Raw genomic sequence first — 15334 nt, 5'->3', positions numbered from 1 at the left:
CAAACAAACAAACAGAGAAACTTAAGTAACTTTCATTCCTGTGTGTAGCCTTGTTCAGCGTAGGAATGTTACAATCCCACTATCAGCTCTGATACTTATTTTTCTAAATACCCAATTTTTGTTTCCGGGTGGACCCCAAAGTGGATTGCACCAACTTCTCTTCCATTTTATCCTCATAACACTAACCCTGTGAGGTAGGTTCAGATGAGCGACAGCGAACGGCCCAAGGTCACTCAGCGAACTTTTATGACACATAGTGTATCCAAGTCTCCCGGATGCCAGGCTGACACGACACGCCAAGGACTGGTTCGCACGTGCCAGTCATGAAACGACACAAGTCAACCTGATAGCCCAAAGGGGTGCAGCAAACTGAACAAAAGCCCCCTCGAGTGGAGGATTGCGTGGGGGGCGGGGGGGGGAGGACAGTGAAAGGCTGAAGGCTCTCTTCTGCCCTTGGACCCTGTGGGAGCTCCACTCGACCACTGCCCGAGGGTGGGCGTCACGTCTGGCAGGTGGAAGCAAAAGACACGTGTGTGATTATATGGTGGCGGTATAGTGATTTCCGCACCTCGGGACAGAAGAGGCCGGTGGGGGGGGAAATGTCTCCCACACGAGGAGCGGCGGCAGACCCTGCAGTGCAGCTGCCCTCCTTGGCCCATAACCAGTCGGAGCTCCCCAGCGCCGCGTCATGACCGGCTGCGGTCGTGCTCGTGAGGGGGGACGCGAGCGGTGAAGAAGCCGCGTGACGGCCTTGCCTGTCCTCCTCAGCCTTCGCCTCAGGCGGGGCGCCCCCCTCTCGCTCCCGGTTCCGCCACGGAGACCGGCCGGCGGCTATTTTTACCGCTCCTCTCACACAACCTCGCCCCCCGCCCCCCGCCCCCCCCCCACCGGTCTGCTGCTTCCCCTCACAGGAAGACCGGCTGTTTCATTCTCCTCCCTCACAGAAAGGCCACCTATTCCACAGAAGGGCCATTTCAACGGCCGTCTTCTTCTCCCCCGTCCCAGAAAGGCCGCTTTGACGGCCCCGCTCCCCGGGGACCGCCTCTCCTGCCCTGCCGGCGGCTGCCCTTTGGTCTCCTCCTCCTTTGGCGAGGCGGAAGCCGGCAGCAGGTACGGCGGCGGAGGGCGGCTGCTGTGTGCGGAGGGACTCGCGGCAGCGGCTGGTCCGCCCTGTCCGTCCCCTCCCTCAGGGAGAGGCGGGATGACCCCCGAGGGACCCGCGGGCGCTCCCTGGGGCGGGCTCGGACGAGCGGCTCTTCTCCCCCCTGAGCCGGTCACGTCCTAAACGGAGCCCCGGGAGGAGGGGGAAGAGAGGCAGCAGCACCGATTTCCCAGCGGGGGGACCCGGAGTCTGGCTGTGCGCCTTTCCCTCCTCGGCCATCGCCCGCCCGGGCAGGCAGCTTGGCCTGCAGAGCTTCCTTGCAAGGGTGCTGCTGCTGCTGCTGCACACATCCTGGGTGTGTGGGCTGGGTGAGTGGCTTTCCTTTCCTTTTTTTGGGCTAGTAGTAGAAGCACATCTGCCTCGCGGAGGCGCGTGCTTTCTTGCACCTGATGAAGTGAGCCAAAGTTTATGCTGGCAGGAAGGCACTGGGTTAGTCTGCGAGGGGTGAGTGGGATTCCTGGTTGTGGTCTTTTCTGTAATTTTAAAATACTTTTGATACTGCAGCACAAGGGGGCGAACCAGCCACCCTGCCGAAAGGACAGTAACGTTTGAATGGGTGGAAGCCAGCCTCACCCCCCCCCCCCCGCAACTTTCCAGTATCCCATGCAGTGAAATTTAGATAAAAGATCAGAAGAAAAAAGAGAAATGGAATGGCTCCCCTCTTGCCTTCACTTCATATTACTAATTACTTATATGTGATCATTATTACTAATTACTAATATCTCATCATTATTACAGTACTACTAATATCTGATCATATCTATTCCATTCTATAGCCTTTATTGGCATCACATAAGTATTAACAGCACACAGATCACTTAAAATTAAGTTATAAAACTCCAAAATACAATATTATTAAAAGAAAAAAAGGAAATAAACCCATCAAATCTGTCCTGGAATCATTAAAAATATGAGAACTGTGGTCAAAAGCCCTATAGGTAAAGACCATGATGAAGTTCTGTTGCTGCTTGCACGGAAAATTGTATCTATTCTTAAACTGGCTCTTATTATTCTTTTCTTTGCTGCCTCTGCCTCTTACTTAACCTTTTGTATACCCTAGTACAGTATCAAGCCTTTACTTACCTACTTGCACTAGTATCTGTAGCCCTTACCCATCTATAGACTCTCTGTTTACTCTCCACCCATCGTATAGCCATCTCTGTATCAATTTCAACTTAAAGCCTTGGTGTTACATTACCCTCTATCTAATATAGAAAAAGAGAGCAACAAAGAACGAGAATAGCACTTTCAGATTGTCTAAAAGTCCTTTTTGTTCTTCTTGAAGAACTTCCTAGCTTCTTGGATGTCTGTAACTTTCTGATAAGCTCCACTGAAAGTGAAGCTCAGTCCTCCAGCTATCTGAAAGGTATCTTCTTTTTTAAGGCATCCAGAACAAATTCCTTACAAATTCCAGTCAGGTGCGGGTTTTGACACTTTTGGCTTTGTGACCAGAGACTGCTGCTGCAGAGCAGTGGTGGTGACAAGACTGCGTATTGAGTAAATTGACTCAAATCCTGTCCTAAGTAGAATTGCACCTTCCCGGCCTATGGTAGATTTAAAAGGGTGCAACCGTGCTTAGGGGTGCACTGTTACTTTAATATACGCTGCTGTTTTTTTACAGTGTTTACCCAGGAGAAGCCTACAATCCAAATTTTCACAGCAGGTGATTACTGAGATTTATGCTTTAGTAACTCTGAGGAGGGTTGCACTAGAATTGGAGGAACTGGTTCCAGAGAAGCAGCTGTGTTGTGGCAAAAGCTGTTAAAGAGTTCTGTTGCGCTTTAAATGCTAGCAAGAGGCTGTTCTGGCAAGAGCTTTCACAGACCAGAAACCCCTTTCATCAGGTGCATCTTCACAGTGAGAAGGAGAAGGTAATACTATCAAGGCATGCAGTTCTGTAAAGAGTCTTTCTCTCTTCAGGGAGCCCTGCTGCTGGGTAAAGTTGCATAGCATGGTAGCCTTAGGCTTAATTTCCATTGGCACTGAGAACAGTACTTATCCAAATACCCGTCTCTTTTGAAGGCGGATGCCTGGTTCCCACTTTGCCTGCTTGTGATCTGCTGTAGTTGCCACAGAGGAATATGTTAAGGGTTGATGCTGCTTGCTTGCACTGTACATTTCTACTCATGAACTTTTGCATAATGTAACTGAAGATGGATTAAAAAAACTCTTGCACCAACTTCTAGAAAAGGTGTTGGGTATTAAGGAATGAGGTGTTCTATGTATGTTCTACGTACTTGTCTGCCGTCTTGTCAGTTTCTCTACATTGTTGCTTATCCCTTGAGGCAAGCAGAGCAGGTTACTGAGGTGTTTAGGATTCGATTGAAGTTCCATGGATATGTATATCCATGTGTATACATACACACACTGTGTTTTTGTGTCCCCTGCTTTGCAGTTCTAAACTGCCTCCTAAAGATACTTTCAACCATTAAAAATCAATTATCAAAATATTATAATGGATGATAATATTATAATGGATGATAATAACCTGGCATCTGAGGGGGTGTTTTTTTAAATTGTGTAGCTATTGTATAAAAGTCAAGAAGAAGAAGAGTTTGGATTTATATCCCCCCTTTCTCTCCTGCAGGAGACTCAAAGGGACTGACAATCTCCTTGCCCTTCCCCCCTCACAACAAACACCCTGTGAGGTAGATACTATTGAGCTGCTGTGTGTGTATGACGCTTTGCCCCATTTCTAGCAAGCAGAGGCATACCATTGATTAAATTGGCAGATTCAACATTGAGCTTCAAATGCTGCATCAAACTCATTTTGTAAGCTCTGGTTTGCACCACTGTAAACTTTTAGAAGGGAGGGTACTGCTTTGCTAATAACAACACGCTGTACCTGCATGTTGTTTTTGTGAGATGACCCCCTTCTCTCTTGGGAGACAGTGATAGAGGATCACTTTACCATTCAGTGTTGCAGAGCCAAGGATAACATTTCAGCCCGGGGGGCTTTGCTGCAGTTTAGCAGTGATGATGTAAGGTCACCTGTGGTAGTGGTGATGGAAGCAGAAACAATTTTGGCATAACCCATGTGACTGGGGGACAGTTTTCTTTTCATTGCATGGTGATACTTGCTGCCCTCTAATAAACTGTTTGTTCCTATTTAAGACAACTATTATGTGAGTGATGATAATTATAAACGTGCAGCCCTTGATGGGTGTGATGTTTTCTGGTGGAGACTCCTCCAAAAGGCAATCGTCAGCCATGTTTACACTGACAGCAAATTTTTCTTTGATGTTCACTTACACTGCAGGAGTAGGATGTTTTGGGAGTAGGAAGTTGCAGTTATGAACTTCAGTCTGGGCTCAGAGTAAGATATGCAGATTCATTTAATACGTAGCACAAGATACTCTGTTTTTGAGACTGATCTGCTCCAGAGAGTTTGGGTTATTTGTGGAATAATGGGAAGAAGAAGGAGGAAAGATGGAGAAAGTATCACGGAGATAGGAGGACATTGAGGGTTATGGGGGCCTATGCATGAAAGATGAGCTGACTTGGGCGATTAAAAATCGCCTTGTTACTGGAAACTGTCAAAACCGTGGGTACTTAACCAGTAAAAACAAACTAGAAGGCACTGTGGTTTTTAGGTTATTTCTTTTCCCCATGGAGGTACTGAAACATATACTGTAACTATAGTTAGAATGTATTGACGAAGGCTTTCACGGCCGGAATCACTGGGGTGCTGTGTGGTTTCCGGGCTGTATGGCCGTGTTCTAGCAGCATTCTCTCCTGACGTTTCGCCTGCATCTGTAACTGGCATCTTCAGAGGATCTGATAATAGGAAAGCAAGTGCTGTGTGGTATCTATACCTGTTGGAGTGTCCAGGGTGGGGGAAATAACCATTGTCTGTTAACAAGTAAAGGGTGCAATTAGCAAGCTAAATTTACATCTTCTATAGTTAGAATGTTGGTCTAGAATCTGGGTGATCCAATTCCCACTTTGCCATGGAAGCTAGCTGGTTGACCTTGGGCCAATTACATACTCTCAGCGTAACATACCTCATAGGGTTCTGTGAGAAGAACCAAATGGAGAAGAGAATGATGCGGGCTGTTTTGGGTCCTCAGTTGGGGTGGAGAAAAATCAGCATATAAATGAAGTAAATTTGAACTCCAAGTCTTGCAAATTACTCTTTAAAATGCTCTCACTGCTTTTAAATGGAGGACCTCTTCCTGTCCAAGCTGTTGTATGCATATCTGAAAGCATGTGTCCCATTTTAGTGCAGTCTTAAAAGAGATTGTATGCCTGTGTGCTGCATGCCATTTAGGAAAGAGGCTAATACTTCTAAGCTATTGCTTTTGGGACCCACTGCAGTACAGATGGTGAGATTTATGATTGTAGCTAAGCCCAGGAGATTGAAAGCAACATTACTGTTCAGAATGCGGGGAAGGATGCTCTTGCTGCCTTTTTAGAGGTCAAAGGGCTATGAACTGCTGACGGTTATGCTCAGTGGTATTAATATGCTCATGAGCCACTATGTGTAAAAATTAGAGAAAATATTCAGAGCACATAACCTTTCATTATGTCAAACTATGGTAAAAATAATAGGCCAGAAAAGTAATGTGCTCCATACAGTATTAGATATCACCTTTTTAGAAGAAGAGTTTGGATTTATACCCCACCTTTCTCTCCTGTAAGGAGACTCAAGGTGGCTTACAAACTCCTTTCCCTTCCTCTCCCTCCAACAGACACCTTGTGAGGTAGGTGGGGCTGAGAGAGCTCCGAAGAACTGTGACTAGCCCAAGGTCACCCAGCAGGAATGTAAGAGTGTGGAAACACATCTGGTTCAACAGATAAGCCTCTGATACTCAGGTGGAGGAGTGGGGGATCCAACCCTGTTCTCCAGATTAGAATCCACCTGCTCTTAACCACTACACCACAATGGGGTTACCTTCTAGATGCATGGATTGCTAGTGGTCTAATTTAGCTTGAATAGAAAATATTTCTGGAGCATTTCTAACAAATGATTTCCCTGAAAAAGAAAAGTGGCACACTGCAGAATGAGGTCTTAACCTAACCCTTTGCTTTTTGTGCTGCCCTTCTGTTTGCAGGGAGCTCTACGGGGACATTTAGAATGTTACTGTGTGTGTTAAGTGCGGTCAAGTCACCTCTGACTCATGGCAGCCCTATGAATCAGTGTCCTCCCAACATCCTATGGTTTACAGCCTTGCTCAGGTCTTGCATACTGAGGGCTGCGGCTTCCTTGATTGAGTCAATCTATCTCATGTTGGGCCTTCCTCTTTTCCTGCTTCCTTCAACCTTTTCCTAGCATGATTATTAAAATATGCTTACGGGTATGACCACTGACCACGTCCAGGTCATTTAATCTGTATGGTATAGGTTTTCCTCCTGATCTGTTTTTCTGTCATTTTGGCCTCTGCCTCAAAGTTCTTTCTCCATCTGTGTGATAATGTAAATCTTCCTTCTAAGCACTGGCTTTTTCCTGCATTTGCTTGAAGCTCTTGATCTGTAATTTGAGGTGTCCCTCCAGAAATGTTCTTCCTCCACCTGGCCCTACCCATTTTCTCTTTATTCTTTTTCCTCTGCTGTCTAGCCCACTTGTCAGGTCACTGTTTTGCCCAGAGTATCAAAAAACCCTCATGGATTACCTGTGAAGATGCTGCTGTGGCAGCAAATAAAAGAGGCGGGGAGATGCCCACCGTACTTGGCCAGACACATCAGTAACCTGATCCCCAGTGGTACGGCCAGTGCCACAACAATTTGCCTCAGTCCCTTGGATAAAGAGACAGCCCCACGTGCTGAGAAAATGGTCTGATGTACCTGCTTCATGTGTGCCAGGTGCGTGCCTGCCCCATCCGGTGTGCATTCTACCCTGTTGCCTCTCCTCCAGGGATAGCTTTTCCCCATAATTCATTGAACTAACTCCCCTTTTCCTTCAGATCCCTCAGCTGGACTCCCTTGGCTTCACCTATTTTATGTTCTGAACCCCATCATCAAACTTTTTATTCAGTTCCGCGTGTAATCTCTCAGCCCAGAAATCTTGGCACCTTTGAATGTTGTACAGCAGCTAGCCTGGTACTGTGGTGTTAGTAGATGGTAGTAGTGGAAGAATTAGAATAGCAAGAAGGCTGGATGCGAACAACCAAAGCATACTCAAAGCCTTGCTATAGATGAGTAACTGAGGCCACGGACGCTGCAGAGTTCAAGTTATGCACACTGTCTCTGAAAACTTTTGAGTATTTTGATATGGTTTCCTATGGTCTGTTTTTTTTCCATATAGCCAATTACTCAAAGCATTTCTGTAAGTGTTATGGTTCATGGACATGCTTGTTTTTTCTGGTATTGTAATTCTTGGGTCTTTCATTACTTACTTGCATTCTAATATTTGTAAAAAAACCATCTCCTCCTTGGAGTTCAAAAAGCAGCAAAATCAGGTGAACCAAATAAAGAAGAAAAGATTTTGCTGGGGCGTAATGTGCTTATGTATCTCGTGTATCTAATCTGGAGGAACCGGGTTTGATTCCCTGCTCTACTGCCTGAGCTGTGGAGGCTTATCTGGGGAATTCAGATTAGCCTGTACACTCCCACACATGCCAGCTGGGTGACCTTGGGCTAGTCACAGCTTCTTGGAGCTCCCTCAGCCCCACCCACCTCACAGGGTGTTTGTTGTGAGGGGGGAAGGTCAAGGAGATTGTAAGCCCCTTTGAGTCTCCTGCAGGAGAGAAAGGGGGGATATAAATCCAAACTCTTCTTCTTCTTCTTCTTAAGTATTTCTGATTAATGGCACAATTTTAAAAGAGGCAATGTTTACATTAGTGTAAATTTGTTGTGTTCTTTTGTTTCAGAATGTCAAGCTTCCCTAATTAAATTGGTTTCCTCGCCCTTGATGTCTCAACAATGGATCCCATATCATTCAAAGTTAAAAATCCTCAAACGTCCGGTGATGGCTCAGTAGACTTCAGTCTTCAGCTAGTGGGCTCTCTGCCGGTGCACTCTCTGACCACTATGGCTGTGCTCCCTTGGATTGTGGCAGAGATCCGGCAACTGAGCATACAGTCCTCGAAAGAAGAACCTGGCACCAGTCAAGTCCGGCTTTATGTCTCACCGGCCAGGTTGCGGTGTGAGGCCGATACAGGAGAAAGCCAGCTGTGGGATCCTCTGATCTGTTGCAGCTTGTTTGAGTACAAGCCGCAGCATGTCCACAAACTGATCCACAACAGCCAAGATTCAAGCTATTTTGCTTGCTTAATAAAAGATGGAGCAGTAGATCAGCAAAGTATTTGTTATGTATTCAAGGCTGGTGATCAAACAGAAGTAAGTGAAATGTTTTTAAGACTATCTCCGATTGTGCCCCAGTGCTCTTCCCCCAGCAGGTGTATGATTCCTGTGGGGCAGAGATTTTTGTACATTTTAATGGCGTCGCCAGAGATCCTTGATGTCAAACAGTTTGTGAGAGCAGGGAAACTGCGAGGAATTGATTTTCAGCATCACTTAAAGATGTGGAGCCCCCACTCACCCCATCGGAGAACTTAGGGATATTTATTCTGTGTGTTTAAGGTTCTCTTTTGCATATTTTAAATTGTGATTTGCAAGTCACCTTGAGCCATGGGGAAAGGTGGTGGGATATAAATAAATACACACTGTGGGCTTGTTGTTGAGAAGTCTGCCATAGAGTAGTGATCTAGAATTGTTATGATTCCAGTATAAGGGTCTGTCCTTTTTATGCCATTATAATTCTTGCGGCCTCCTGTGAAGAATCCTGGAAACTATAGTCAGATGAGGGTGGTACAAATTCTAGGCTGCTAATTCTCCCTCATAGCCTAGGATTACAGTTTGTAGAGAAGAAGTAATGTCCAGTGAAGGGATTAAATCTGTAATATGAGTATATCTTTACAATCTGGTTTTGGCTAGCCTGCATAGAATAACAGAAGCCCAAGGAACTGGGCATGAACACAGCTCTGGGGTACCCAATGGTACAGGGGATGGCAGCTCTATGTCACTGGGTGAGAAGAACAAGAGTTTGGACTTATACCCCACCTTTCTCTCCTGGAAGGAGCCTCAGAATGGCTTGCATACTCCTTTCCCATCCTCTCCTCACAAATGACACCTCGGGAGGTAGGTGAGGTTGAGAGAGTTTGGAGAGCTGTGAGTAGCCCAAGGTCACTCTGTAGGCTTCATGTGTAGGAGCTGGGAAGCAAATCCAGTTCACCAGATAAGAGTCCACCACTCACGTGAAGAAGTGGGGAGTCAAACCCAGATTAGAGTCCACCTATCGTTAACCACTACACCATGCTAACTGTCTGCAACTATGCTGCAGAGAGCTGAACAGGAAGCACTTCTGATATAGTCATGTCCTCCTCCAGCACTCATCTGCAAAATTTTTGGTTCATTTCTGATCCTTTGAGGCGATAGGACATCTTCTGGGAGTGTTGGACTATGGTTCTTAATGCCACTTTACAGTAATTGGACTTGATAATTTGTGGAACCCCCCCCCCCCCCCAATAATAATAGCAACGTGAAGAATTATTTCAGATCCTGGCAGCTGCACAATGATAACATAAGGGTAATCACTATCGCCTGTCTCCAATTTATTTTGTCCAGTGCAGTGAAAAAATAATGACAGGATTTGCTCGCTTGACTCGTTCGGCAAACAGTGTGTTATAACGCCTAAGGAAGAAAACCTTTCATCATGAAGCAGTAAAGGGGAATGTTTGTTTTGGGTGTTCTCTGTGGTTGTTTTGGATGTCACATGAAGATTTTTCACTTCATGCTTTGGCTTTACATAACAAACACTCAATATTTACCCCTGGATATCCATATACAACGATAAAAGAAACCTTAAGAGTCCCTTAGCAGTCCTTTGTAGCAGCCCTTTGCCTAAAAATTGCTTTTGTGAAGAATGATCCTGATTAGGAGGAACGTGCTAAAATCATTGAAAAGCAAAGTCAGACGTTAATAGCTCCTTGGAAAAAGGGCAGAATAAAAATATTTATGGATAGATTTTTATTTTGTTTACTGGACTGTCTCATCCTGTTGCAGATATCTTGCTAGGTGGTCAAAAGTGGCCTTTAGAGCCTGAAGCAAGAATGGGCCAGGATTCAGGGGGAAAAAATATGTGAAACTTGCACTGCCTTCCCGAGGGAGTTTTGGGTCTGTGTTTCTCTGAACAGCTGCCATATTTGGAGATGTGGGGAATTTCCGAAGCAGTTTGTGACACCGTGAATATGGATCTGCTGTTCAAGGAGAAACAGCAAGCCTTTGGACCTCAGCTATAGTTCAGAACATGTAATTTGTAGAATACCTGCTTTTCTATCTCGGGTTAACAAGCTTGGAATGGAAAATTAGTGCTTCAAGCAAACATACAATGTGGAAAATAAAATGGGGAAAGGCTTAACATTCATCACCCTTTGACTCAGGTAATGCTGGTCCTGAGTGTAGCTAATTTTAAAATGAAGTTTAGTTTTACATGGCACATCTTGCTCTTTAGTCCATGAATCTATATGCTCTGTAGCAGTTTCAGTGCCAGGTCATCTTCCTTCAACCAAAAAACAAGCATTTCCTAAGGCTTTGATCTTTAAAATACCATTGAACTGGTCTTCTTTGATATTTAATTCCCAAAGCGTGCAGAGGAAATCTCTTGCAAGATCACATAGGTTGTCCCGGCCTGGCTGAACAATAGACTCATGTGAAGATACCGTAACTGATAATTACAAGGCACTTATGTTCATAAGGCAATTTCTGGCTTTCCGTTGGTCCCGTATGCCAGCAGGAAAGCACGTAACACATGATGTATAGGAGAGCTTCTTATCTTGAAGCTAGGACAAAAAGGCCAGGATTGATACATGGTATACATTTTAATATTTCTGAACTGGTGGGATGTTGATGATGATGATTTAATTTCCAGACTGCCCTTCCCCAGGTGGACTTTGGATGGCTTACAACCACATAAAATATATTCAACTATTAGTGTAGTCCATTGAATAAAGAAATACAGTGGGCTCTAGAAAAGTCTTGGTGGGTTAAAGGTGCCTGCCCACTGAAGCTTCTTCTTGTGCGAGACTGGGGGAGCATGTTTATAAAAAAAACACACTACAACTTCCAGAAGTCCTGTTATGCCTTCCATATGCCCCTTTCCCCCTTGTCACAGACTGACTGTCAAGGACGGACAGAAGACAGGGTGCAGCTGATAGATATTTACTGCAGATTAAATACAGGTCAGACATGTCTGTTAAGGCACCTGACAAGGCACTGGTTAGAGTTCAGTCTGAGAACCAGTAAGCAAGCTCACCAGTCTACCAGGTCGTCACAATCCAAAATCCAAATCCAAAAAGCAGGTCCGGGGGGCAAAGTCCAAGGGTTGTTACCAGAAAGCAGGTTTTTCTGAGCAATGCACGGAACCGAAGCAGAGTAGCCGTTGAGGTGACGAATTGCCTTCTGCAAAAACGCACGGCTGTGAGCTGTCTTTTATCAGCGTGAGGGTGGAAATGCTGGAGGAATGCTGCTTCAGGGAGCTGGTCCTGCTAGTAACTTACAAATGACGAACAGCCAGTCGAGCTGATCATCTACGCTCAGCTAATTCAAAGTGTAACCGTTGGCGATGCTGCTCTAAAGGGGTGGGCGAGCCGGGAGGACTGTTTGCTTGGGGTGCTGAGGATGGACTCTGAGAAAGTCCTAACTTCGAGGGCCTTCAGAGGACTCTGGATCAACAGCTGGTTCATCCTCTTCTGATGGACAGCTGCTCTCATGCCTCCACTCCTGAAACATTCCTTCGCTGTCAGTGGGGGGATTAACAGGGGTGTGTGGTAGGCTGCTTTTGTCTTCGCTGTCCGATACAGAGGGAGAACCAATCATGACACCCCCTCCTGTTAAAAACTTGGTCATGCTGCCCTAACTCCCTTCCTTTCAGCTGCTGGGAAGGGCCACAGGGGTGTGTGCAGCCCCATGCTGGGCCACAAATAGGACCCAGGTAGCCTGAGTTTCCAAGACAACAGGCGGAGAACAGCAATCTTCCCTGAGCCTTTGCTTTGGGCTGGGGTGAAGGGTTGAGAGGAAAGGATGATTGGATGGTTGTGTCCTGGATGTTCCCCATAGCCACTTGTGCTCCCGTAGCACCAGACAGCAGGCCCAGAAGACAGCCGCTCCCCTCTCCTCACAACTGCTCAGAGGTCCAGGCCCGGTTACAGTACCTTTTGTTATCCAGCCATGGGGAAGAAGAGTGGGAAGAGGGGTCATGCGCATGTAAGAGGGAGATTGAGTAACTGCCACATTCCATTCATTGCTCTGCATCTCGCTCTTTCCTCTTCTGTTGAAGCCCCACCCCAGTGAATTGTGATTGGCCAAGCCTATGTGTTACGATTGACTGGGAGTGAGTTGCCGCCACCCTGGCTCAGCTTGCTCAGTTATATATAGAGATTATAAAATCAACAAAACAATCACTTCAGCACCATGTAGAATGATGAACTAAAGCAACCACCCACTCCATACCAACACGTCTCCACAAAACAATATACTGGTGAAAGCCAAGGAAAGAGGGAAGAAGTCCTCAACCATAGACCTGGTAGAACAGCTCCACCTTACAGGCCATGCAGAACTGCAATAAATCCCATAGGAGTGTTCTAACAGGCCCGGGGCCAAGCCCAAAAAGGTCCTTCCTCTGGTAGAGAACAGCCCGGCAAGTTAAGGGCCAGGGCCCACCAGTAAGTTGTTGTTTGTTGAGTGCAAAGCTTGTTGGGAACATCCCGGTGAATCCTACCATTGCCTGAATCTCCGCAGTTCCTTCTTTATCTACCCAGCTGCAATTTTCCTACAGCCTGAAATTGTGAGATTTTCTTCAAGGGAATGTGTTTCGAAACAATTTTTCGTGAAGTCTTCAAGGATTGCGTGAAATTTGATCTTTGGATTGATTTGGTTGCTCTTAGGTCTTGCAGTTTCTGTATTTCGCATATGTTATCCAGGCCGAGAAGATGACTGTCGTCCACATTTAGTTGAAACGGTGTTTCTTTTTGCCGGTTTTATTATTTTATAGTCTTTTGTCTGGGGACTTATTGTGTATTTTTGTTGGAAACGTCACCAGGAAGCGCTGGGTTTAAATATTTGCTTGAAAATTCCATGATAATTTAACAGTGCAGCCCTAGATGGAGTTGTTCCTTTCTGAGCCCATTGATGTCAATGGACTTAGAAGGCTGTAACTCTATTTAGGATTGCATTGTCAGCATACTCTCTTTTTGTCACGTAACCATATTCCTTTTTATCCATGGGTGTGTATTCCAATTGTATAAGCACATACCTGAAAGGCTGTAAGAAACAACTTGTGCTTTGATCAGAATGTAATAAGTAATCTGCCAGACTCACAGACAATCCCAGTCAGGGCTGTGAATTGGTAAATCTTGAATTATTCAGCTATAAAAAGTCTTGCAAAGATCCAATGAACTCTTAAAGAGTTTGCCGATATTGTGTGATTTATTTTTGATATTCGCCACAAAAGACTGAAATTTTTGTGTTTATCCCTGCATTAAAATGACTCAGGATAACTCAGCTGTCCCTTTCAGCCTCTCATTTCTTATAGCCAGTTATCTTACAGATTTTAACATAATCTGCATATTTATGAGTTTTGTGTGGGGAGACATATTTTTTTTGGGGGGGGGGGAATAAGCTCAAATATAAGCCACTGTAAGAATTGGTCTGACATTTTCATCAAATTCTGGAAACAGCTTTTTTTTCCTTTTGAGGTTTTTAGTACTTTGAAGAGGCACCTAATTTTCATTTGAAGAAGTGGGATCACACAAAATAAATGTAGCTAGAGATTCAATGAGCCAAACCAACTTTTTCACAATGCTGTTGATCTGTTGAAGAATGGTAGCACATTAGGAGTTACTATATTTCAGAATGCATTTTTCTAAATGTTACAAGTAGTAGTTAATCGTCTACTACTTTATCTCTTTCCTACTGGCCATTTTGCTAACTTTCAGTGTAATCCAGAACAGTTATTCCAGGTATATGGTGTGAAATGGTTGGCCTGTCGCCTGTAGTCCTTCTTTTCTTGTGCTTCCTCTTCTATTCACCATATTTGCCCAGAATCCTGTGTAGCATGTGGCCTGTGCGATCTGTGCATCTAAATTTTTTTGTGTGCTTACTGCATAGATCAGGGGTAGGGAACCTGTGGCTCGAGAGCCGCATGTGGCTCTTCTGCCCTTGCACTGTGGCTCCACGAGCCGAGCCGCCAGCCCCATCCTTGCCCGCCCTGCAAGTAGCAGGGCGGGTGCACCAACTGCCCACGGTCGGCTGGGCCGCGCCACGGGCTTCCCCTCTCGCCCGCCCCATTGGAGCGGGGCGGGCGCTTTCCCGGCGGCTTCATACTTGCAAGCCCTGCAGGCAGCAGGGCGGGTGCATCCATGCGCTTCTCAAAATGAGCAGAGTAAAAGGTAAAAAAAACCCTATATATATAGTGTTATCTTTATTTTAAATGTCAAAAATTATTTGTGGCTCCAAGTGTTTTCTTTTCCCGTGGAAAACGGGTCCAAATGGCTCTTTGAGTGTTAAAGGTTCCCTACCCCTGGCAAAGATAGTTGGCTTCTACCTGTGTAGGCTCCTATGCAGACATCAAGGTCAGTTTCATTCTCCTCACTACTCACATAGGCCCCTTCTGCACACGCAAAATAATGCATTTTCAAACCACTTTCCCAACTGTTTGCAAGTGGATTTTGCCATTCCGCGCAGATTCAAAGAGCACTGAAGGCAGTTTGAAAGTGCATTATTCTGCATGTGCGGAATGAGCCATAGTTTCGATGTCTCTGCAGGGCTCTAGTCCCTTAACTTTTGAGGTCAAATGACCTGGCACGTGGAGCATAAGCTGCACAGTTTGGGGGAGTTAACTTGGGAAAGTGGGATTTGGAATGAAAGCCCATTCATGGGCATCCGTTCATAGTATAATGGCTCTGAGTTTACCAAAAATGGTATTTAATCACTGCAGGCTTTCATCCTTTGACCACTGGCATTTCCTGTTGCTGAATGATGACACTGGGTTTAGAGAGCTATAAAATTAAGTAAATGTTTCAATCAGAGACAAACTTGTTCCCAGTACTTATAATTAAGTTTGACTTTATCACTGTATATTGCTGCTGTTGGAAGGCATTAGGAGTCCTCAGAGTAGAATGAAATGCCATAATTTACTGCATAATGTTTTGCCCACCAACTCTCTCTCTTGACTGC

The 15334-nt window shown here is 45.4% G+C and overlaps 1 protein-coding gene across 5 annotated transcripts in view; it reads left to right on the top strand.

Annotated features, from left to right (window-relative positions):
- Positions 1–1100: 1100 nt before the first annotated feature.
- Positions 1101–15334, top strand: part of TBC1D1 (TBC1 domain family member 1) — a 134290-nt gene continuing 120056 nt past the window's right edge. Inside the window, exons 1-2 of one of the 5 annotated variants that reach the window (XM_048509575.1) lie at positions 1101–1470; positions 7972–8440. In XM_048509575.1, coding sequence (XP_048365532.1) covers positions 8024–8440 — 417 coding nt within the window. In that variant the 5' untranslated portion in view covers positions 1101–1470; positions 7972–8023. Of the gene's footprint in view, positions 1471–2810; positions 2826–2966; positions 3034–6821; positions 6965–7971; positions 8441–15334 lie in introns of those variants that run through there. The other 4 variants (XM_048509580.1, XM_048509579.1, XM_048509576.1 and 1 more) reach the window with 4 other exon arrangements.

The sequence above is a fragment of the Sphaerodactylus townsendi genome, linkage group LG10 (genome assembly GCF_021028975.2).
Source record: "Sphaerodactylus townsendi isolate TG3544 linkage group LG10, MPM_Stown_v2.3, whole genome shotgun sequence".
NCBI lineage: Eukaryota > Metazoa > Chordata > Lepidosauria > Squamata > Sphaerodactylidae > Sphaerodactylus > Sphaerodactylus townsendi.
Note: the sequence above shows the minus strand (reverse complement) of the source record. Positions and strands in the feature narration are given on the sequence as shown.